We start from the raw sequence: 23,338 nt of genomic DNA on the forward strand, positions 1-23,338 counted from the left end.
CCTGTGTCTCTGCCTCTCTCTCTGTCTCTCTCATGAATAAATAAATCAATCTTAAAAAAAAAAATTTGCCCTCCCCATTATTTTTCCTCCACTAACAGGCAATAAATCAATCATGTCCTGTCTTTTAAGTCAGATTTTCCTTCAGCTTTGTGACAAGTGAACATTCTAAAAAAAAAAAAAAAAAATCAAGACATTCTTACTGCTGTCCACCACCGCAAGGAAAGAAGCCTCCTGGAGACCCTCAGGACAACATGACCTAAGCAGCGACCTCAAAGCAGTCTCAGCCTGGAGCTGGCCGGGCCACACCCTACCTCAGCCAACCTCATCCAAACCTTCTTTGATGAACCACAGAAAAAGGCAGTCCTCTATCCAAAGCAGACGGAGACAAATCAACACTGAAGGCCAAAACAAAAGGTCCTTAATGGAAGAGTCGCACACTTTCATGTCTCCTGAAGGTATTTATTACCATCCAAACATATTTTCAACAAGGAAAGGCATGAATCCCAATTTCCCCAGGATCCGATCCGCATTTGCCAAGCCTCCCAGGGAACACTGTGTTTCACGGAACCCTCTGGAGACCCCAGGCTCTGTTTCTTTCTTGGACAGAAGTGGGGGAGTCTTAATCTCTGCAAGGGAAAATGAATTCAGAATCTGGTTTCCTCTGCCAATACTTGGGCTGAACTGCAAACTCCACCTTACTGTTTCCCTCGGGTCTCTGGTTCCTTTTTGTCTAAGGTGACGTTTACTTGCCTGGCCTGTGCACGGGCCCTTCTGTCAGAGAGGTGCTGTGGTGGCTGCCCTGGACTGCCCTGGACTCCCAGCCAGGGCTTTCAAGGGAGGTGCAACTCACCAGTCTTCTGCTGCCATGAGCTGGTTACCCAGAATACTCTGCCCTTCTTTGGTCACAAGGGCCTCAGGAGTCCAAATGCTCCTGCTGAACATTCCAAGTGAGGAAGCAGTAACAGAAAGCCACACGGATTCCCAGAGTCGTTGGGACAAACAATGGACACAGTAAGGCACCCAAATCACAACCTGGCTGAACAGACCGAGGGGAGTACATGTACCCGGGACAAGACACTTCAGAGAGAACTCTGCCCTGAGCACGTCACCTCAAACACTTGCCGCCCTCAATAGTTCAGCCAGAGTTCCGTCTTAGTTCTACACTCATCCTTTGCTGCCCCTGCCGCTCCCTCATCATAACCCCCATCTTGTTCATTTTTATAGTAATTACTTTAAAAACATCATTTGGTGGGCTGGGCAGAGAACACCAGCTCTTAACAGGACGACCCTCAGAATGTGCCGCTTTATCTGGGCCAAAGAGAAATCCCATTGTTTTCTATCCCGTGTGAGTTCTCTGGTGACTCATAAGGCGGGAACTCCGAGAAAAACTCTCTCCACATTCAGAACATTTATAAGGTCTCTCTCCCGTATGGGTTCTCAGATGACGAATCCGATTGGAGCTGTGAGAAAAACTGTCTCCACACTCATGACAGGTATAGGGTTTCTCTCCCGTGTGAATTCTCTGGTGCCTGATTAAGTTTGATCTATGAGAGAAGTTTTCCCCGCAAAGGTTACACTTATATGGTTTCTCCCCTGTGTGCGTTCTCTGATGTCTGGTGAGGTGCATGCCCTGCCGGAAGCTTTTCCCACAAGTCAAACATTCAAAGAGTTTTTTCTCTGCCTTGTGGGTTCCATGATTTGTAAGAAAGAGAGTGCTGTCACTCACTGCTTCCCCACACTCAGAGAAGGGGTAAAGCCTCTCTTTCTCATGAGTTCTTTCGTGTATGACGAGGTGTGAACTGCGAGAGAAACTTTTCCCACACTCGGCACACTTATAAGGTCGCTCTCCTGTGTGAATCCTTTGGTGTCTAAGGAGATTGGAACTATGAGCAAAGATCTCCCCACACTCAGGGCACTTGTAGGGCTTTTCGCCTGTGTGTGTCCTCTGGTGCCTGTGAAGGTTTGAGTTGCAAGAGAAGCTTTTTCCACATATGTTACATTGATAGGGTTTCTCCCCCGTGTGGGTGCGCTGATGGCGAGTCAGGTGGGTATTCTGACTGAAGCTCTTTCCACATTCCAGGCACTTATGGGCCTCCTCTCCCAAGTGTGTTCTATGTAGTGACAGAAAGTGTGGGTTCCCACCAAAGATTTCGCCACACTCCACACCCATACACAGTCTCTCTGCTGCATGTATTCTCTGGTGCCTAATTAGGTTCGAATTGTTAGAGAAATTTTTGCCACACAAGGGACACAAGTGGAGCTTCTTCGGCTGCAAATCCTTTGGTCGCCCCAGTTCTCTGCAACTTGTGGCCCCTACTAAGGACGGCTCCATCCCTTCCTCTGGGGGAGGCTCCCAGTGCCCGTCTGCCCTGTCCTGAGGCCTTCCCTGCTCAGGACTCCAGGGTACCTCCCCTCTGGCCTGGCCTGGCAGCAGTGCCTGTGGGCGGATGCTCTCAGGGGAAACGGACTGAGCACCTTCTTCCTGGTTCTCAAACTTTTCTTCTCCTGGCAGAGCAAGAGAAATCAAACCCCTATGTTATTCCTACGCCACAGAAAAGGAAATCCCACCTATCTGCTACTCCCTGTAGATCAAAAGGCCAGAAGGGCTAGTTCTAGTTTCCCATTTTCCCCATGTAGGTAGAGCACTCTGGAGAGGAAAAGGGGTGTGGCCATTGCTCAGGAACCAGTGCTCACTCAGACCAGTCCTGAATTCCTTCATACAGGCCCCCAACTCCCTCTACAACTGAGGGTCTGGCTGCTGCCCTGTGGAAATGGGTGGGATGGAGCAGAGCTGGGACTAGGGTGGGCCCCGGGGGTGAACGCCTTATATTCTGCACCCAGGGGTGCAAGTGGGCAATGGAGATACAGGAAGCAATGTATCTTCCTGGCAGCATCGATGGACTAGCCCTACAGCCAAATCCTCAGATGCCTCCCTCCCAATAGCACAAGGCTAGCTGGGCAGACTGCTCATCATCACTCCTTACCTGGAGCTGGGCTTCTGGGACTCAAGCCTTCCTTGCAAGTCTGAAGACTCGGATCCCACGGCTTTCCTCCTCGTTCCACCTGGGTGCTCAGGGCCTCTTGCCTAGGAACCTGAGACTCTGTTCACAATGAAAGAAAGAAATTTCTATGTCACCAATTTCCTCTACCAGGCAGAAGAAACACAGTTAATCTTGTTCCCTGCACTCAGTGAACATATTCACAGAAGGTGCAATAAATCTGATGGCAATTCTTTGAACGTACACCCAACTGTTCTCAATGGTTACCTCCAGAGAAAGAAACTGGAGTAGGGAAACTATGGCTTTTTCCTTTTACATTTTTGTAGTACTTGGGATCTTCTCCAACAAGAATGTATACTTTTGTAACTAAACCAAACAAACGTGATTAGAATGATCAGGTCTTGTGGAATTAGTTTAATATCATAAAGCCCTGACCCTCACAGATAAATATAAACTAGAACTAAGTTCCACTAGACAACTCCAGGAGAAAACATAATATGATGAACAATCAGAAAGAAATCTAGGGCTCTGAGAGGACATTGAGGTTAAAACCCAAGAGTATCATTCCTCTGCTATGCTAAAACTAAAACCTCACTCTAGTCCCAGCAAACATGGACTTTAAATGGCTTAGTTCTAAAAATTTGTGATCCAAATTTCTCTTCCTATACAGCACTCACTGAAAGCTATGCTCAAATTAGGGCACCAAACCATGGCCCACTGAATGGAACCAAACCTAGTGGTGACCCCATGCAGAATTAGTGCAAGTGAGCCGACAGCTGTGCCTCTCTTTACAAACACTTGATGTGTGAAAACAAAGTGCATGTGACTCTTTCCTACCATGTATCAATACAGCTATAATGGTAACATACACAGAATTGTTTTATGTTTTTAAGACTTCCTACAACTTTTTATTATAAGAATTTTCCCATATCCAAAGTTGAAGGAATTCTACAATACCTGTATATTCTTCACTTAGATCCAACTATCAGCCTTTTGCCATGTTTTGTAAGCCTCATTTTGAATCTCTGCATAATAGTCTAACTCATAGATGCATCTTAATTTATTGATCCTGTTTTACACACATGTATCATTTTCAAATTTCCAAAAGGCCTCCCCTGTTCCCGAATTTTTAAGGGCTGGGATAACTGTTAGTATGGAATGTTGATCCCAGTGCCTCCTGAAAGCTGGGGAAGGGCCTAGAAATACTAGTGAAGCATAGAAAGTACAAGTGAGGTCAGAGGAATAAGCATCTCACAGTTGCAGGGCATCAAGAACTGGGTGTATATGATGCAAGGGTGGGGGAGGCTGTCAGTGGATTTGATTTGTTCTGCCCTGGGAAGTCTATGAAAGCTCAGACTCCCTGCCTTCAGTTCTGGCAGCTGGGGGTCATAAGCGTGCCAACTATGCCATCGGCCAAATGTTTAACTGATCTTCATCCAGTGTGCTTTAGAAAAAGGGAGGTCTTCAGGCGAAACTCAGAACTTATGTCCTGGAGGTGAGTGACTAACGGACAGGTCCCTGGTCAGAAGCAGCTCAGTCTTCATCCCTGGAAAAGAAGTCCTTACCCAGTGAGTCCACATTCTCATAACTCTCCTGCACCGTGTCCCTGGAGAGGGCCCTCTTACTAGGATCCTGATGCCCCCACTCCTCCTGGGAGATGTACATAGCCACGTCCTCTAAGCTCTCAGGCAACTGAAACAGCACAAGATCTCCTTTAGCCCCTGAGGCACCAAGAACAATTCAAGCAGTCATGAGTTATGGAGGCAAAACCCAGGGGGCCAAGGATACATTTCATGGGGAAGAAGGGTGCCAGGCCCACAAGTGAGGTGTGGAGGAAATAAATAAAGAAGGGGGGAAGGCTGCACATGGTGAGGGAGAAAGGATCCTCTCTGAGAGGCAAAAAGACCCCATCCCCCATTAAGAGCAACTGCGGGGAGAGGTGCTGGGGGAGACAATGGGAACTTCCACATCACCTGGGGCCCAGTCATCTCCTTGTCTTCCATGTTTCCTTCAGCAGGAAAGAGAGAAAGCCAGGGAGCAGACAATGCTGAAGTGACAGAAATCATGATGAGAATGGCATTTGTAATTCTTGGGAACCCAAGGATTATTATAACATGGTATCCATTCCCCAACACCCAGTCTCTGCTGAGGACTGAATAATGCACAAAAGAAGGCAACATAAGCATAATAAAACAATATCCAAAATGGCAGAGTGTGAGGGTGGGGGGTGGGGGGTGGGCAGACAGGACGGACATGATCACCAGTCAACTTCCCTGCTGGCCTGCAGCATTCAAGCCCCCAATCATTCAAAGCTGTAAATGTCTGTGTTCAGCATACAGAAGGGCTTACTTACAAACCCCCCACCCTCCTCCCATCCCCAAAAGAACCCAATCCACCACTTTTAGGTCCTTCACTCCACATCCTGGAACCCTAAGATCTGAAATTCCCTCACCTAGGTGACCAAACTCCACTTGCTGGTGTCACGGGACAACCCCAAAGCCCCTCCTCCCTCCCACCAGCCCAGATAACTGTTCCTCACCCCTCTCCTTTACAGCCTGGGGGTCCCTTTTGGGGCTGGGGCCTAGCAGCTCCTGCAGCCTGGGGCCAGGGCTTCGCTCAGTCTCCATTGGCTCCAACTTGAAGCTCGGTGACTCTCGTGCTGTTTCCAGAGGCAAAGGCTCCTCCAAAAGCACTTCTGTTCCCCGCCTATGGTTTGTGACCTGGGAACCAACCCACATCACTCATCATCACAACAGGGCCCAACAGCAAGGGAAATTAGTACAGAATTGAGGGCAAACCTTCGACAGAAAACCAGTCAATCCTTTTGGATCCAGCAAAAGAGAAGGACAGTTTACAGTAAAAGCTTTCCTGATCTTATATGTGGGGGAAAAAAGGCAGCGAGGGCTTCCACTCCCAGGGCAAACCTTTCCTGCACACCTCTCTGACACACCTGACTTCCTCTTGCCTTCCCCCACTCTAATGCTTCCATTCCTCCAGAATTTTGGTGATCCTGTGGGCGAGTGCACGCAGAGTCTCACTGCCAAACTGTTTTTCTAAATTCACTAGTATCCTGACCTAACTCTGCAGAGGAGACGAGGTTGCCGCACCTAACAGCCATTAAGCACTAAGAGCCAATGGTGTGATCAAAACTACATATGCTCTCCCTACAAACCTAGAAAGGTATTTTATCATTCTCACCTTACTAACGGCAAATCTGAAGCTCAAAGAGATTAACTAACTTGCCCAAAGTCACAAAGCTTTTAAGGAGCAGAATGAGGATTTGAATCCTGCAAATTAACTCTGGGGGTCACACTAAGGCAAAACCCCTGCCTCCATGTGGAAATAGGGCACTCTTCACAGCTCACTCCGTCCTTCCGGGGAAAACCTGGAAAATGCATCTTCCTGACCAAACTATGAAAACACTTCTTGTTCATAGAAAATCTACTCGAGGGGGATCCCTGGGTGGCGCAGCGGTTTGGCGCAGCGGTTTGGCGCCTGCCTTTGGCCCAGGGCGCGATCCTGGAGACCCGGGATCGAGTCCCATGTCGGGCTCCCGGTGCATAGAGCCTGCTTCTCCCTCTGCCTGTGTCTCTGCCTCTCTCTCTCTCTCACTGTGTGCCTATCATAAATAAATAAAAATTTTAAAAAAAAGTTAAAAAAAAAAAAAAAGAAAGAAAATCTACTCGAGGGACCAAGTAAAGGTATGGAGAACAGGGCCGCCATGTCCTAGTCCTCGGGGCCAAACCGCAGAAAAAGACAGCTCTTTGTCTCACCTGTAGTCTCAGTCTCCCAAGCTCTCTCTGCATGTCCTCCACAAGGGTCACGGCTTCCTCGCCGCTCTCGGGATGCAGCTCCTGCACCCTGCTCTGGATCTCCTGGGGCAGGATGGTCAGGAACTGCTCCAGTACCAGCAGCTCCAGGATTTGCTCCTTGGTACGCATCTCAGGCCGCAGCCACTCGTGGCAAAGCTCCTGGAGCCGGCTGAGGGCTTCCCGGGGCCCAGCGGCCTCTTGGAAGCGGAACCGTCTAAAACGCAAGTGGGAGGCCTCAGGACTGGGCCCTGGATCCGATGGGGGCAGCTCCTGGCTCCAGGCGCAGTCCTCCTCTAGTTTCACTATCAGGAGCCCTTCCCGGTCTTGGGGGCCCGGGCCCGACGCCATCGCAAGGCCCCGGGTGCGCTTTGGCCCCGAAATCAGCTGCGCCCGCCAGGGAAGGCCCCCAAACCCCGCGACTGCAAGTCCAGGCCGAGGGGTCCAGCCCGGGCGCAGCCGGGTCTGGGGCCTTGGCCTCAGTCGACCACGGACGCCGCCGCGCCAGCCGCCTGTCCCGTCACCAGCAGGACCTCACCAGGCAGGACCACAACGCCGCGCTTTCAACCTCGTCGCGGTCTCAGGCGAGACTAGGCGCTCGGCTTCACGCCGGAAGTCCCAACGCGCGTCAGGCGGCCGCAGCCAACGGCGCAACCTCGGGACCAACTTCCGGGTCACGATCCGCGAACTCTCGCGTCCGTTGGGTCAGCCTCACCGCCGACCAATCACAAGGGAAAATTTCACTGCAGAGGCGGGACAAGCGACGGGCCAATTGGAGACGAGAGGCGGGGCCGGCTAAGTTTAGTGGAAAACAAACCTGAGGAGGGCGTGGCCAGTGGGCAACCGGATCAGAATTCCCAGAAAACCTAATGAAGTCAAAATTCCCGAGCCACGTGAAATTCAGCGCGTCAGTGTCGGGTGGAGCCCGGCAATCTGAACTGTTTACAAGCTCTTCCACCAGACATAAGTTTGAGAACTACTGTCCCGGTCATAAGGGACTTAAGAGCAGTTCCCCCTCGCTCTGGTTACTCGGGGGTGCAGGAGAGGGCGCCGGAGACCCGACGGCCTCAGCAGCACGCAAGCCAGGCTCCTCTCCGCTGGGGTGGGAGGGAAGCGTGCGGACCCGCCCGGGTCAACGTCGCCGCGAGGCTTGCCGGGAGATGTAGTCTGTGGCGCGCTCCGCGCTTGCGCCGGCGCCTGCACCCGCGGCCCCTTGGCAGGCGCCGGTGAGTCCTGTGTGCCGCAGGCTGTACCTGAGGCTTCTGGGGACCCAGGACGTGCCAGTCAGTGTCCACCCCTGCGAGGGCGGGATCGTGTTCAGCTCTCTCCTGGGTCCTAGGTCTCGTGACGAAAGCTGTGAACTTCACTGCGAGGGGCGAACGGAGGGAACCCGGAGATCGGCTCAGCAACTTTCCCTCCAGCGACAGTCAGGCCCGTGGGCTCAGGATATGGGGCGTCGTAGGAGTCGATCGTGACAACCTGTAACCTTTTATTCAGCGCTTGCCCAATGCAGCTAGACGCTCATGGCACACAAACCTGTAGGACGGAGACCATCCCCGTGTAACGGTTAACGCTTTGTTCAGTCTGTCTTCAAGTTCAGGCTGCCACAATAATAACGGGTGATGTGAGGACAGGCTGGCTTTGGACGACTGGGTGGAAAGAGTCCTGAGTATTTTGGGTTTTCTTGTGCCTCTCGAGGAAAAGCGGTGGCCACATGTGGCCCCAGCCTCAGAACACGCAGGCAGGTATAGGTACATTTCAGAAACCCTTGTCGAGACGTGAGACCTCAGAGTCCTCTAAGGCTATTTTCTGTTTCCGACTATTGCAGGAAACTACAGATTTTTTTTTTTTAATTTATTCATGTGAGACACACACAGAGAGAGGCAAAGACCTAGGCAGAGGGAGAAGCATGCTCTCTGCAGGGAGCCCGATGTGGGACGACTCCTGGATCTCCTGGATCTCCTGGATCTCCTGGATCTCCAAGATCACGCCCTGGGCTGAATGAAGGCAGGCGCTAAACCGCTGAGCCACCCAGGCATCCCAGGAAACTACAGATTCTAACCTAGAATCACCCCACTTTGCTGGCATTTCCCACGTTCTCTCAAATTATTTAATCCCACCAATCCCAAACTTTAGCTCTTTCTTTTGAGGGGATAAGATTATCCCCACCTTGTAACATTGGGTGAGGATTAAATGAGCTAACGTGTAGGATGCTAGGATGGTACCTGGCACTCGGCATGAACTCCATGTCATACTAGCTGTTACTAATGCACAGTAAGGCTCACCCTATCTCACAGAAAAGCAACTTGGATTTTTATTGCAGGATGTGGGACATGGGAATGTTTGCAAAACCACATTATACCTTGAGATGGGAAAGAATGAATCATCTGCTATTTAAGTTTAGGTTATTAATGGGGACTTGAAGCTAGATGGACTTTCTGTGTTATTCAAAATTACTGTTTGTATTCGTTTTTGTTTCTTTGAGGCTTATCTATATTCAAACAGAAAAAAAAATAGCCGGCATATTACTGGGAGTAGGATATAGGCCAGTAGATCTACAGAGGCTCATATGGGGCAGGAGTTCTTAACCTACCTTCCATAAAATTATAGAGCAGCCCTGTCCGGTAGAACTTACTGAGATGGTGAAATGCACCTGGTGTTGCTAAATGCCACCTAGTAGCTACTGTACAGGCCAGGGCAGTTCTGGAGGGCCACTATAGTTAGATTTGGAAAGCTTGTAACTTTTGATATTGTATGCAAAACTGGGTATATATGTGTATGCTCTAGGAAGCAGATCCATGGCTTTTATCAAGTTCTCAAAACCACTAAAAAGATTAAGAACCACTATTTTAGGTCTTTGGTGAAAAGTTCAGAGAAGGAAGTATGCCCTCTGGAGACCATTATTGATTCTACTTTCATATATTTTCTTGTCCTCAGCTTGCCGGTGGCTCCCTGATGATTATAACAGAGAACAAATTTGAATCTGAGATAAAGAACCCCTATTAGTCCTGGCCTTGGCTGTTATGGTCACTAGATTCTGTCCTGGATTAGTTTCAGTCCTTGCCTAGGTCTTATAGATCCTCTTGCACTCAGTGGGGCAGTTGTCTGTGTGTAGTCTTCAAACCAGTATTTGGTGAAATACACAGTGTTAAGACACTCTGGTCTGTGCTCTTTGGTGAGGGAGCAGAGAAAGCAGCAGCTCCTGCCAGTCTGAAATGCTGCTTTCCCTGCCTCTCACCTGAGGATACCCTGGCCTCCAGGCTTCTGTCACCCTAAGCCTTTGCTATTTGCCACTCTCCCAGCTGTGGTTTCATCCCACTTTATTGGACTACAGATTTCCTGCCATTTATGACTCAGGGTTTGGCTTTACATGTATGAAATTACTCTGATCTTACTCCGAGCTTTGAAATCCAATTATAAACAAAATATTGACTCTAAATGGCACTTCATTTAAATATGTTTTATTTGTATTAATCTGAAATATGTTACCTTTCTTGTGAAAATATAAAATAAGGCATTTTGCTCTACTTCCTATATTTTGATAAAATGTTCTAGAATTTAAATATTCCTCTAGATTAACAGTAGCCAAACTAACTTGCTAATAGTGTTTGGTAATGTTAATATTTACACATTTTCCTCTATTAGAATGATAAGCCACCATTTACCATCCCACATTTTATTGCAGAGCAGTTAATTCTGTCAGGGGTGAGGAGCAGGAAGGGACACAGAAAGAGGTTGCAAGCAATAACTCCTCTCTCAGCGAGGGAAGCAGTGGTAGGACACTGCAGGAAACTGAGCCAGACAGGATTTTACAGTCTTTGGATTGCCAGAAACACTGTTAGATAGTTGTTATGGCGAACTTCAAGATAATCCACTTGCAGGCTTTAGCTAGAAGAAACATCTAAAGACAGTATTTGCTGGTCACCACCAACCAAGTTCAGACATCAATTTTTATTTGAAAATCTCTTAACTGAAATTAATACAGGACACAGTTCTCAAATTCCCACTTTTACCTCTCTCTCTCTTCTCTTTGGACTCAATAAGAGTGTTTCTCAGCTTTGACACAGTCAGAATTTTAGGACGATTAACATCACATTTTAGTCCTGACTTAGGTAATTCTTTTAACAAAACATTCAAACGATAGTGTAAAACTAATTTAGTGCATTGATTTTACCACAGAATCAATTCACTCTTTGTCCACAGATTGGATGGAGGACAATAGCTTGGAATTGAGCACAAAAGCTTTCCCATCGTTTTGGTTTTAACACTGAAATACTGCTTGACAGAGGTTCTAGGTGAAATCATCCTAACTGAGGAAACAGTATATAGAGAGACCATCTGCTCCAGAAATCAGCCTGAATCCAGCAACAATCAGTGATGACCCAAACTTATGTTTCCTGTCTTCCTTATCTACCAAAGCCTAGCCTGAGCTTCCCAGCAGAGCACAGAGAAGAGCCAGTGTTCATTGGTAACAAGGGAAGAAGGAAAACATCAGACTTAATTGGAGTAAAAAGCTTTACTTAGGGTTTCTATCATTCCCATTTCTGGTTTAATACAACTTTTATCTCCCCCCTCACATGCACCCTGATGTTTATAGTAGTATTTTCAACAATAACCAGACTATGGAGAGAGGCCAAGTGTCTATCAACTGATGGATGGGTGAAGAAGATGTGGTATATTCAATTAACCAACATACAGAACATCATTAGTTTCAGATGTAGAGTTCAGTATTTCATCAGTTGCATATAACATCCAATGCTCACCACATCACGTGCCCTCCTTAATGTAAATTTAGAAAATAAAATAAAAAGAAGATGTGGTGTATACACACACACACGGAATATTATTCAGCCATCAAAAACAATGAATTCTTGCCATTTGCAATGACATGGTTGGAGTTAGAGTGCTAAGTGAAATAAGTCAGAGAAAGACAAATACTGTATCATCTCACTCATATGTGGGATTGAAGTAAGAAAACAGATGAACATATGGGAAGGAGGGAAAGGTAAAAAAAAAAAAAGGAGAAAGGGGAAACAAGACATAAGTGATTCTTAACAATAGAGAATAAACTGAGGGTTGAAGGAGGGAGATGGGTAAGCGGGGCCAGATGGGTGGTGGGTTTAGGAGGGCACTTGTTATGATGAGCACTGGGTGTTGTATGCAAGGCAAGTGATGAGTCACTGAATTCTTCTCCAGAACCCAAGATTGCACTGTAGGTTAACTACCTAAAATTCAAATAATAAAGTCAGGTGAGATGAAGCTTCTTCAAAGCAGAAAAAACCTGAGAACTCTGCATCCATTCAGTGTTACTTTAGAGGGGAACACTCTCTGCGGTTCTTTTAATTTTAAGATTTTATTTATTGGGGTCCCTGGGTGGCACAGCGGTTTGGCGCCTGCCTCTGGCCCAGGGCGCGATCCTGGAGACCCGGGATCAAATCCCACATCGGGCTCCCGGTGCATGGAGCCTGCTTCTCCCTCTGCCTATGTCTCTGCCTCTCTCTCTCTCTCTCTCTGTGTGTGTGTGACTATCATAAATAAATAAAATTTTTTTAAAAGATTTTATTTATTTATCCATGAGAGACACACAGAGAGAGGCAGAGACACAGGCAGAGGGAGAGGCAGGCTCCCTGCAGGAAGCCCGACGTGGGACTCGATCCTGGGACTCCAGGCTCACACTCTGGGCCGAAGGCAGACAGTCAACCACTGAGCCACCCAGGTTGTCCCTCTGTGGTTCTGTTTAAAAAAAAAAATTAAAAACCTTCAGAAAATCAATTTGGAAATCCCAAGACTTAGCAGAACTTATAGAGCATCAATCCATTCTATAGAGAGGAACCCCGAGAATTTCACCCTGGAAGAATCTCTCAACATTAGATTCATTGAACATTAGGAAACTCATTCAGGAAAGGAGCGTCACTCATGCCTCGGCTGTGGAAAAAGCTTCCATCATTCGGACCTTTATAGACACCAACATCTTCCAATGGGAGCAAGACCCTGTGAATGCACACTTTATGGAAAGCAATTTGACAGTGTGTTCTAAGAATCTTAAAATGTTTTTCGTCTTTGATCAAGCAGTTCCACATCTGAGAAACCATTCTGAAGGGGAAAAACAAGACAAAATAGCAACAACAAAATTAAAAATATTTAAAAAGTCTTTACACACACACACACACACACACACACACACACACACACCCTCCAGTGGTTCCCCACTGTCCTGAAAATGAAGCACAGACTCCTCAGCAAGGTTTTCAACTGTAGCAACAAGCATGCAGTTGACTCTTGCTACCAAAGTCAAAGTCACTTTCTTCTGGGCTCCCATAGAACTTTGTTTAGACCTTATTTTTAGCACTAAAAGTGTGCCTTAAGGGGAGAGTTAGTTATAATCATACTATGACCTGTGTCCTCTTCTGCCCTTCCAAAATACATACATCAATGGAGTATGTGGAGTCCTACAGAGTAGTGGGTGGAGTCCTACAGAGTAGAAAACATCAATTATTCATCTCTTCATCCCTTAAAGTTCTGTATACTAATAAATGTTTGTAGAATTGAATCAACAAAGGTGTGAAATACTCTTGGAAACCCAGCACCTCGGGGATCCCTGGGTGCCTCAGTGGTTTAGCGCCTGCCTTTGGCCCAGGACATGATCCTGGAGACCCAGGATCGAGTCCCACATCGGGCTCCCTGCATGGAGCCTGCTTCTCCCTCTGTCTGTGTCTCTGCCTCTGTGTGTGTGTGTGTGTGTGTGTGTGTGTGTGTGTCTTTCATGAATAAATAAATAAGTAAATAATCTTAAAAAAAAAAAAAAAAAGGAAACCCAGAACCTAGGCCATTGCATGGATAGGCCTAGTTATACTATGGAGCATTCTGAAAAGAGCAAAACTAGTGTCCACCTCATAAGTACTACAAAGATTAAAATACATTTAAGTGCAGTTTCCACACAAATTAAACTTTCAATAAATATCAGTGCATTTAATTTTTTAAAAAATTTATTTTAGAAAGAGAACACACACGAGCAGGAGGGATAGAGGGAGAGGGAAAGAGAGACTCTCAAGCAGACCCCATGCTGAGCCCAAAGTGGGGCTTGATCTCATGACCATAAGATCATGGCCTGACCAGAAACCAAGGGTCAGACACTTAACCAAATATGCCACCCAGGTGCCCCAATGTATTTAATTTCTAGTTTCTGTTTAATGATAAAAACATTTAAGACTATGAGTTTCCTCTTAGCGTAGCTTTGATTATTTCCCATAATTTTTATATATGATATTCTCATTGGTCACTTCAAAATAGCTTGCTACAGTTTTTATTTCCTTTTTCAGACAAGAGTTGGTAAACTGGCCAGGAAAATTTTCCTCTTAATTTCTATTTTCCTGGGCACCTAGGTGGCTCAGTCAATTAAGCATCTGCCTCCCACTCAGGTCATGATCCCAGGATGCTGGGATTGAGCCCTACATTGGGCTCCTTGATTAGCAGGAAGTCTGCTTCTTCCTCTCCCTCTGCTTGTCACCCTGGCTTGTGCGCGCGCTCTCTCTCTCTCTCTCAGATAAATAAAATCCTTAAAATATTTTTTCCTGCACTGATTAGAAAATGATGTTCATTACACTCTGCTTTGGAAAATTCATTTAGGCTTTCTTGTATACTTATATTTGATAAAGCTTGTTAAGTATCCCTAAGGCCCCAGAAAACAGGGGTTGTATTTATAGGACACAAATGTAGTCTTGGACCTCTTAAGTATTTTTGTATCTTTGGAAGCACCCTTGGTGCTTGTGTAAAGGGGAAGTGAGGTAGAGGAGTTTGGGTTGCTTCCCATTGTGCCTGAGGTTTTTTTTGTTTTTTTTTTGTTTTTTGTTTTTTTTTTACTTCCTCTTCCCTTGTTAGGAAGCTTTAAAAACAAACAAACAAAACTATTTTATGGACTTTATATAGCAATTGTTAATACCTCCCTAGCTATTAAAGCTATGAGAATGGGAGGTGAAAGGGCCTTGGAGAGGCCTATCCCTTTCTCCAGCTGAGATAGTCTTCCCAAAGATGCCATAGCGGTCTTCTTGGAAGAAGAAAAAACCCACGAGGACCACATTAAGATTTTTTTCAATTGTGACCTTCCAGAATTTGCAGGGATTCTTTCACAGTGTGTTGTCCAGGCTAAAATCAAGGAAATCAGGGAACAGACTGGAGACTGGGTCTTCAAAGGGCTCATGACATGGGGGGGAGGGGAGGGGAAGACCGTATACTTGGCCCTCCTGCACATGCTAGTCACCTTCACATTCCTAAAGAAACATACAAAGGGCCCTCCAGGAACCTGTGATCTTCAATTCTGAAATGAGTACTCGTTCTGAAATCCTCTTTCATTTCTAGCCTAGTGAACTTGGCAGAATAATCTCAGAAATACCCAAACTTCAGACTTAAGCTTCCAGGCCCAGCTCCCTGCTTCCTCTCCTTGATCCCCTGTAAGGATGTGGAACAAAGGTGGAAGGAGAGCTCGCCTCTTGGACTCTGCTCAGCACTTACAATCAGCTCAGTCAGCCTGGGTGGGTGAGTCTGGATGCTTGAACAACTGGCATGAGATGGGTCTATCCTCAGAATGAGATGGGTCACCGTCCATCCTGTCTTTTCCCAGTGATTAGACAGGACTTCTCAGAGGTCTGGCAAAACCCATCTCCACATTTTTTAAAGCTCCTAGAAAATTAAGACATTATAAAAATTGTGGCATAGTTTACATGTTTGCACCTAGAATTTTTAACACCCAACACAAGAACACAACGACATGTTTTACTGGAGAGAACTTCAAAATAAAAAAATTGAGACCTTTATAAAGGTAAGACCATACCAAATGGCCCTCAAAGATACCTATCCATGCCTACTTTGCTTTCTACAGTAATCTTTCTTCATCTCTCCAAAACTGGGAAGGGAGTGTAGGGGAGAAGAAAAGAACAAGTGGCCCCTCACCTTGGTCTGAGGCAGGAACACACTTATCTTCCGGGACAACATAATTCACCCTGGGCAGGACGGAGGCCCTCCTCCTCAGATGTTTCTCTCAGGGTCATCCAAATACTAGAGAACCCCCAACATAAAAGGTCTTGCACCTTCCACTTTGTTGACTAGAAGAACTTGCTCTAGAAGCTCACATAAGTAGTCTGACTATGCTATGAGTACCACAAGTAGGCTCTCCATTCGTGGGCAGTCCAGGGGTGCCTAGTTTCTTACAAAATAGAAATAAAAAAATAGACATCATAACATTTGTTAATTGTGAGGGATGGTTACATAGGTATTGATGTTCTTTGTATTAAAAATATATTTATCTCCAAGGAAAGAAGCATAATGGCATAATGATCAAGGTTATTCCAGGCAATCTCTGGATGTTGGTTTGAAGCAAGGCTTGCACTCTGGCCACAGGAAGAAATTTCCAAAAGCAAAAAGGAAGAAAGTTGTAGGTTCTGCTGTAGGGAGGGTGGTAGAGAACACAAGAGATGTGGATCTGGGGCCTTGGCCCTGTCAGGTCTTTCTGTCCACTCCACCTGCTTTGAGATGCTGAAAGTACCCCTCAGACCTTTGCATTTTTTTTCTCGAGATCTTGCTGGCAGACAGATGAGCCATTCACATGAGACTTCTACTTCCCAAAGGCTCCCCTGTCTCCTTCTCCCAGAAACTCAGGGTTTGCCAAGTTCCCTGTGGTTCTATCAGGCAGCTCCAACAGGATAGAGCTTCCCCCTGGGAAGCAAGCAGGCAGCTTGTAGGATTTATGTTATTTAATGAAGTGCTGTGTTCTCTGTTCTTATAACCATTTGCTCAACCACAAGGTCCTTTGAGCAAAGGACTTACAGAGTAGAAGTCAGACTCAGCACAAGCAGAAGCTGCCTACAAAGATGCCTCATCCTTGGAGCTGACTTCAGCAAGCAGGTGAAAGATGTAACTTCTTTTATTTTTTATTCATGAGAGACACACAGAGAGAGGCAAAGACACAGACAGAGGGAGAAGCAGGCTCCATGCAGGGAGCCCGATGTGGGACTCGATCCCGGAACTGAGGGATCATGCCCTGAGCCAAAGGCAGATGCTCAACTGCTGAGGTGTCCTGAGATGAAACTTCTTTAACTGCAGAGCTTGAGGGGGCCTCCGTGGAGCATGGCAGTCAATCTTGGAAAAGAAGGACTCAGCCCTTCACCATCAGCGAAAACTTCTTCCAATTCTATGACAAGGTTCACACAGCCAACCCATTGCTTTGCCAACAATGACTGTTGGGTGACCAGTGCTAAGCAAGCCACTGGTGCTAAAGAAGTTACTCAAAATCTAGACCAGAGGTTCTTTTTTTAAAAAAAGATTTATTTTTAAAAAAGATTTATTTATTATAGACACAAAGAGAGAGAGAGGCAGAAACACAGGAGGAGGGAGAAGCAGGCTCCATGCTGGGAGCCTGACACGGGACTCGATCCCGGGACTCCAGGATCCCACCCTGGGCCAAAGGCAGGCCCCAAACTGCTGAACCACCCAGGATCCCCTAGACCAGAGTTCTGATCCTTATAAACACTGGAATGATCTGAAAATCTTTAAAACTTAAAAAAAAAAAAAAAAAGCCTGACACTTGCTGTCTTGGCCCATTGGGGCTACTACCACAAAACACTGCAGCTTGGCTAGGTTTAAACAATAGAAATTTAATTTTTTTTTAAATTCTTTTTTTTAAAGCTTTTAAGTAATCTCTATGCCCAAAGTGGGGCTCAAACTCACAACCCTGAGATTACGAGTTGCATGCTCCACCGATTGAGCCAGCCAGGTACCCCAGAAATTTATTTCTCCTATCTCTGGAGGCTGGAAGTCCGAGATCAGGGTGCCAGTATGGTCAGGTGGGTGCCCTCTTCTGGGTTGCAACTGCCAACTGTTGTGTCCTCACATGGTGGAAGGAACTTGGGAGCTCTGTGGGGTCTCATATGAAAGAAAATTAATTCCATTAATGAGGGCTCCACCCTCATGACCCAAGCAACTCCCAAAGGTCCCATCCATCTAATACCATCACACTGGGCATTAGGATCTCAATATATGAATTTTGAGAAGACACAAACATGCAGACCATACCACCTGGGTGCCACCCCCTGGAGATTCTGATGTATTTGGTTTGGGCAGCAAGATTTTTAAAGCTCCCCAGATGATTCAAATGTGCAACCAAAGATGAGAACCACTTATGCCATTAATTTTCAGAATGGCATAAGAAACTTGGAAGGAAGTAAGAGGCCTAGTAGAGGATTTCCAAAGAGATTGTACATTTGCAATGACTGCTGAGAGAAATGAAAGGCAGGTATGTTTTTCTGGAATGAAGGTCACTATAATCATAGGTCAGGTTGAATTTCCTGTTAAAAGTCTGTTTTGGAAAAAAAAAAAGTTTGTTTGGGGACACCTGGGTGGCTCAGTGGTTAAGTGTCTGCCTTTGGCCTAGGGCGTGATCCTGGGGTCCCGGGATCGGGTCCTGCATCAGGCTCCCTGCATGGAGCCTGCTTCTCCCTCTGCCTGTGTCTCTGCCTCTCTCTCTGTGTCTCTCATGAGTAAATAAAATCTTAAACAAAAAAGTCTTTATTTTTAACATTACAGAAATGTGGTAGGTTAAAAACGGCTGCAAATTCCTTATTACTTATTGGGGGGGGGGGGTTCCCAGAATAGCCTTAGTGATGTGGCAACAGAATCAAGTGGAAGTGACTTTGTGGGACTACCTAAGAAGAATCCAAGCTACTACCCAAGGGCTTCCTAGAAAGCTCCCTCCAGGAACACCAGCCACCATTAAGAAGGCTAATTATCCTGAGACTGCCATGCTATGAGGAAGCTCAAGCTATGCACATGGACAGAGGTGGATGTGCAGCAATCTCTAGCTGTTCCAGCCATCCCAGCCCAGGCACACCACCAGTCATTTCGATATTCCAGTCCCAAGAGACACAAAGGGAAGAACCAAAGAGTCACCTGCAGACAGCCAGTACTGACATAACTTCTGTCAATTATAGCAATTCCAGCAATCTCTAGACATAGGAGCCACCTGAGCTGGAGCTCCAGTCATGCAGCAAACATAAGCTGTGCCTACTGTGTCCTGCTCAAAATCCTGACTACAAAATCATGAGAATAAAAAGGCTGTTTTCATACCACTAACTTTTGAGGTATTTCTTATGCAACAACAGATAACCAGAACAACCGTAATACATGAATAGTCATTGTACAAGATTCAAAGAATACAGACATATACAAAGAAAGTGATGATCACTTTATTTCACTTTTACTCCTTTTTATAAAAAGCTAACAGTTGGCTATCCATCTTACGAGTCTTCTTCTAATGTGTTTACATATATATATTTATTGTGTGTACACGTTTTTTCAGGTTTTTTAATAACAGTGTGCCTGAATCAAGATGAATGGGCTTCTTTACTCTTAGCAGATGCACAGTATGCCACAGTACAGGTATACCACAATATTTACTATCTCCTCTACTGATAGACATGTAGGTTGTTTCCAATTCTTGTTTTTTTTTTCAATTCTTGTTTTAATAAACAATTCTGCAATGGACATCTTGTAATGCAACTTTGTGTACATCCAATAATTTCTTTAGGATAGTCCTACAAACAGAATAATTAAATCAAGGGGAATGTGCATTTTTGAAGTTTTTGTAGTGGTAAAACATAAATAATCTAAAATTTGCCATTTGGGGGTGCCTCAGTGACTTAGTTAAGTGTCTGCCTTCAGCTCAGATGATCCCAGGGTCCTGGAATTGAGCCCCATATCAGGCTCTCTGCTCCATCGAGGAGCCTGATTCTCCCTCTCCCTCTGCCTACCACTCCCCCTACTTATGCTCTCTGTCAAATAAATAAATAAAATCTTTAAGATAAACAAAATTTAGGGACACCTGGGTAACTCAGTAGTAGAGTGTCTGCCTTTGGCTCAGGTCCTGGGGTCCTGGGATCAAGTCCCGCATTGGGCTCTCTGCATGGAACCTGCTTCTGCCTCTGTGTTTCTGCCTCTCTCTGTGTATCTCTCATGAATAAATAAAATCTTTTAAAAATACATAAATATAAAATTTACCATTTTAACTATTAAGTATACAATTTAGTGGCATTAAGTGCATTCACATTGTTGTACAATGAGCACCACCACCCATTCCCAGAACTTTTTCATCATCCCAGACTGGAATTCTAACCATTAAATAACTCTTCATTGCCCTCCATTCCCAGCCTCTGTTAATCACTATTCTACCTTCTGTCTCTGAATTTGAGTATTCCAGGTACTTCATATAGGTACAATCATACAACATTTGCCCTTTTGTGTCTGTCACTTGGCATAATGTGTCCAAGACTTATCCATGCTGTAGCATGTATCAGAGCTTCCTTCCTTTTCAGGATGAATAAGTGCATAGGTCCATTACTCAGCTGGTATCACACAACTGGTTAACTGCAGGCACAGTATTCTCACTGAGGCAATCTGACTCCAGAGCCTGTGCTATTGAAGGCATATAAGGCATCCATATGATATTTATATCACACATAAAGTACCTAATATATGTTAGCTTCAATCATAAATGTCACTCATTGCACTTCCAAAGCTTTGATTTTTGGTGTTTTAATACCCCCACCACAACAACATCAACCTTGGAAAATGTTTTCTGTGGTCTTTGATGTCTGATTTTAGCTTTTGATTCACACAATTGTTTTCTCCTACCTCCTGCAGCATGAATTGTTTCCAAGTGCTGGCTTCTGCAGATTGTCCTTGGGGATAAGACTGGAGAGGGGTGTCCACTATGCTGCCACAGGCAGCCCTAGAAACTGCATGGGAATGGGCCCTCTACAGGAAGCAGAAGTGCCCCTTGGGTTGGGGTGGAGTGGGGAGGAGATGCAGGGCTAGGCACTGCCCTTGTGAAGGCTCTTGTGCAAATACTAAAGCCTTCCAGGGCAAATGGCCTTTGGGTCATTTCAGCTTATCTCAATGACATTTTTTTAAGTTGTAGCATCTGCTCTGTAACTTCAAGGAAGACGGTGTGAGATCTTATGCATTCCCTAAAATTTGGGTCTGCATTAATTTGATGCCCACAGTGTGTGTGCATGTGTGTATGTGTATTTAACTTTAGAGGTAGGTCTGTGCCGTTTCTCCAGTATTGGCAAAACTCACACATTGTTTGAAAATTACACACATGTTTCTCTATGGGCACATTCTATTTTTTTTAAATCAATTTTACTTGTTTTTTTTTAATTTTTATGTATTTATGATACTCACACAGAGAGAGGCAGAGACATAGGCAGAGGGAGAAGCAGGCTCCATGCACCGGGAGCCCGACATGGGATTCGATCCCAGGTCTCCAGGATCGCGCCCTGAGCCAAAGGCAGGCGCTAAACCGCTGCGCCACCCAGGGATCCCTGGGCACATTCTATTTAAAAAAAAAAAAAAAAATGTTCCTAATCCTCTATACTGCAGTAAAAAAATATTCCAGTTCATGAGGTTTTATTTAAGTTTTTATTATAAAAAATGAAAATAAAATAAAATAAAATAAAATAAATAAAATAAAAATAAAATAAAATAATAAAAAATAATGAGCAGGGGGAGCCTGGCTGTCTCTGTCTGTGACTCTCATGTGAGAGTCTCAGACTCTCAATCTCACGTGACTCTCAATCTCAGGGTGGTGAGTTTGAGCCCCATGTTGGTCATGGAGCCTACAGTCCATCAATCAATCAGCCAAATAATAAGCAAATCATTAAATTCTTCCTCTAACAGTTTGCCTGCTATGTTTTGTTTTGCTGTTTTAAGTGTAAACACTTAGAATATATTCATGGACAGGAGCCCAGGTGGCTCAGCAGTTTAGCACTGCCTTCAGCCCAGGACGTGATCCTGGAGACCCGAGATGGAGTCCCACGTCAGGCTTCCTGCATGGAGCCTGCTTCTCCCTCCGCCTGTGTCTCTACCTCTGTGTGTGTGTGTCTCTCATGAATAAATAAAATTTAAAAAAAAGAATACATTCATGGATGATGCTCATGTGTCATAAAATGTTTAAATGTTCATTGAAAAAAAAATAAATAAATAAATAAAAATAAAAAATAAAAAATAAATAAAAAAAAATAAAAAATAAATGTTCATTGAAAAACTCAAAAACGTGTAGAGGACACAGTGAAAAGCACCACCACTATCCCTAATTCTACTCTCTAGTGGTTGCATTAATTCTTGTTCCCTTTCAGATATTTGTTTTAAAAATAGCTTTCCTGCTAGTTACACGTGTGGGATTATAATGTTAGGTTGTACTGTAAACATGCTTTTTTTAAGTTACATATTGACCATCTCTGCACATTAGATGCAGCACAGTCCATAGCATAGATTGATCAAATTTACTAAACCAGTAGCCTGATGATAGGCATTTAAGTTGTTTATAGTTTCTAACTAATTGGCAAGTGTGGCAGTCCACACACAACATTCCACAAGGATGACAAGGATCTGAGTAAGAAAGTGCACATTACCCTACCAAGCAGGCGAATACAGCCTGATTATGTTTACTTGAGACTAGAAAGCTGCCTTGGTGAGAAGGACTTAAACAAATAGTATTGGGACTAGAAATACAGATAAACCGTCTAGCTGGGTGTTCCTCCCACACTCGGCCCGCAGTGCGCAGCAATCAAAGGAAATCTTCCTTGGGCGCCGGGGTGGCTCTCAGTGGTTGAACATCCGCCATCGGATCAGATCGTGATCCCGGAGTCGTGGGATCAGTCCTGCATCAGGCTGCACTGGGAGCCTGCTTCTCTCTATGTCTCTCACGAATAAATAAAATCTTAAAAAAAAAAAAAAAGTCTTCCTTAAAGATGAAATATGTAAGACAATTTAAAAAGTACAGGCAGCACGTGACTAACGTGAGGAGGCCCTGAGCTCCCTGCCAGGTTCCCCCAGGCGGACCTCAGGAAGTCATGAATCCCCTGAAATGATACAGAAACTACAGGTCCATGTGCTTTTTTCTTTTCTCTTTTTCTAAACAAAACCATCCCATTGAATTTCCCTAGATTTTAAAAAATGAATCGCGATAGAGAGAAGTTTAAGAATCAGTACCATAGGGTTCCTGGTGTTTGAAAACCGACAAGATGGCGGTGCCGGCCTTGGGCCGACGGAATTCCTTCCACCGCTCCCGCCGCGAGTGGAGACCACCCGCCTCTCTGTAAGCCGGGCGACAAGCGCCCTGGGGCAGGTGCCGCCAGACCTGCCCGTCCTCGCCCCCGCAGAGCAACAGGTGTAAGTACCTGCGGGGAACACGACTGAACGCTGTCTACAGGCTCTTTGGAGGGGGAAGGGCCGTGGGCACTCAACTACGGCGAACCTCGCGCCGCCGTGTGTGCCGTCGACTGCCCTTCTCCGCGTGGTGCCGGGATACCAGCGGCGCCGGCCGCCCCGCCTCTGGGGAGACTCGCCTATAGGCTGCTGGGGCTGCCCATCCTCACCGCGGCGCCGGGCCCCGGCGCCCCCTGGGAGACAAAGGCCACGCTGAACCCGCCCACTCGCCCTCTGATTGGCTCCACTAGTCCCGGGGCCCCCTGGGAGATGTAG

At 45.7% G+C, this 23,338-nt stretch overlaps 1 protein-coding gene and 1 long non-coding RNA gene across 5 annotated transcripts; both read right to left on the minus strand.

Moving 5' to 3' along the window:
- Positions 1 to 444: 444 nt before the first annotated feature.
- Positions 445 to 7,481, minus strand: ZNF263 (zinc finger protein 263). 2 transcript variants are annotated; one of them, XM_038540591.1, is made up of 6 exons: positions 6,773 to 7,481; positions 5,539 to 5,719; positions 4,973 to 5,046; positions 4,565 to 4,691; positions 2,985 to 3,101; positions 445 to 2,505 (listed from the first exon to the last, which is right to left on the minus strand). In XM_038540591.1, exons 1-6 carry the CDS (start codon positions 7,157 to 7,159, stop codon positions 1,337 to 1,339), a joined length of 2,055 nt encoding a protein of 684 aa, XP_038396519.1. In that variant the 5' UTR covers positions 7,160 to 7,481; the 3' UTR covers positions 445 to 1,336. The 2 variants fall into 2 exon arrangements, with proteins under 2 accessions (XP_038396519.1, XP_038396520.1); XM_038540592.1 differs by lacking the exons at positions 4,973 to 5,046; positions 5,539 to 5,719 and having other exon boundaries at positions 6,773 to 7,479.
- Positions 7,482 to 12,457: 4,976 nt separating this feature from the next.
- On the minus strand, positions 12,458 to 23,125 carry LOC119872210. Of its 3 annotated transcripts, none has more exons than XR_005360955.1 (4): positions 23,035 to 23,125; positions 15,755 to 16,007; positions 15,317 to 15,484; positions 12,458 to 12,901 (listed from the first exon to the last, which is right to left on the minus strand). It is a non-coding gene; the product is annotated as an uncharacterized LOC119872210 (long non-coding RNA). The 3 variants fall into 3 exon arrangements; XR_005360954.1 differs by having other exon boundaries at positions 22,847 to 23,121; XR_005360953.1 differs by lacking the exon at positions 15,755 to 16,007 and having other exon boundaries at positions 22,847 to 23,121.
- Positions 23,126 to 23,338: the final 213 nt, after the last annotated feature.

The sequence above is a fragment of the Canis lupus genome, chromosome 6 (assembly GCF_011100685.1).
Source record: "Canis lupus familiaris isolate Mischka breed German Shepherd chromosome 6, alternate assembly UU_Cfam_GSD_1.0, whole genome shotgun sequence".
Classification (NCBI taxonomy): Eukaryota; Metazoa; Chordata; class Mammalia; order Carnivora; family Canidae; genus Canis; species Canis lupus.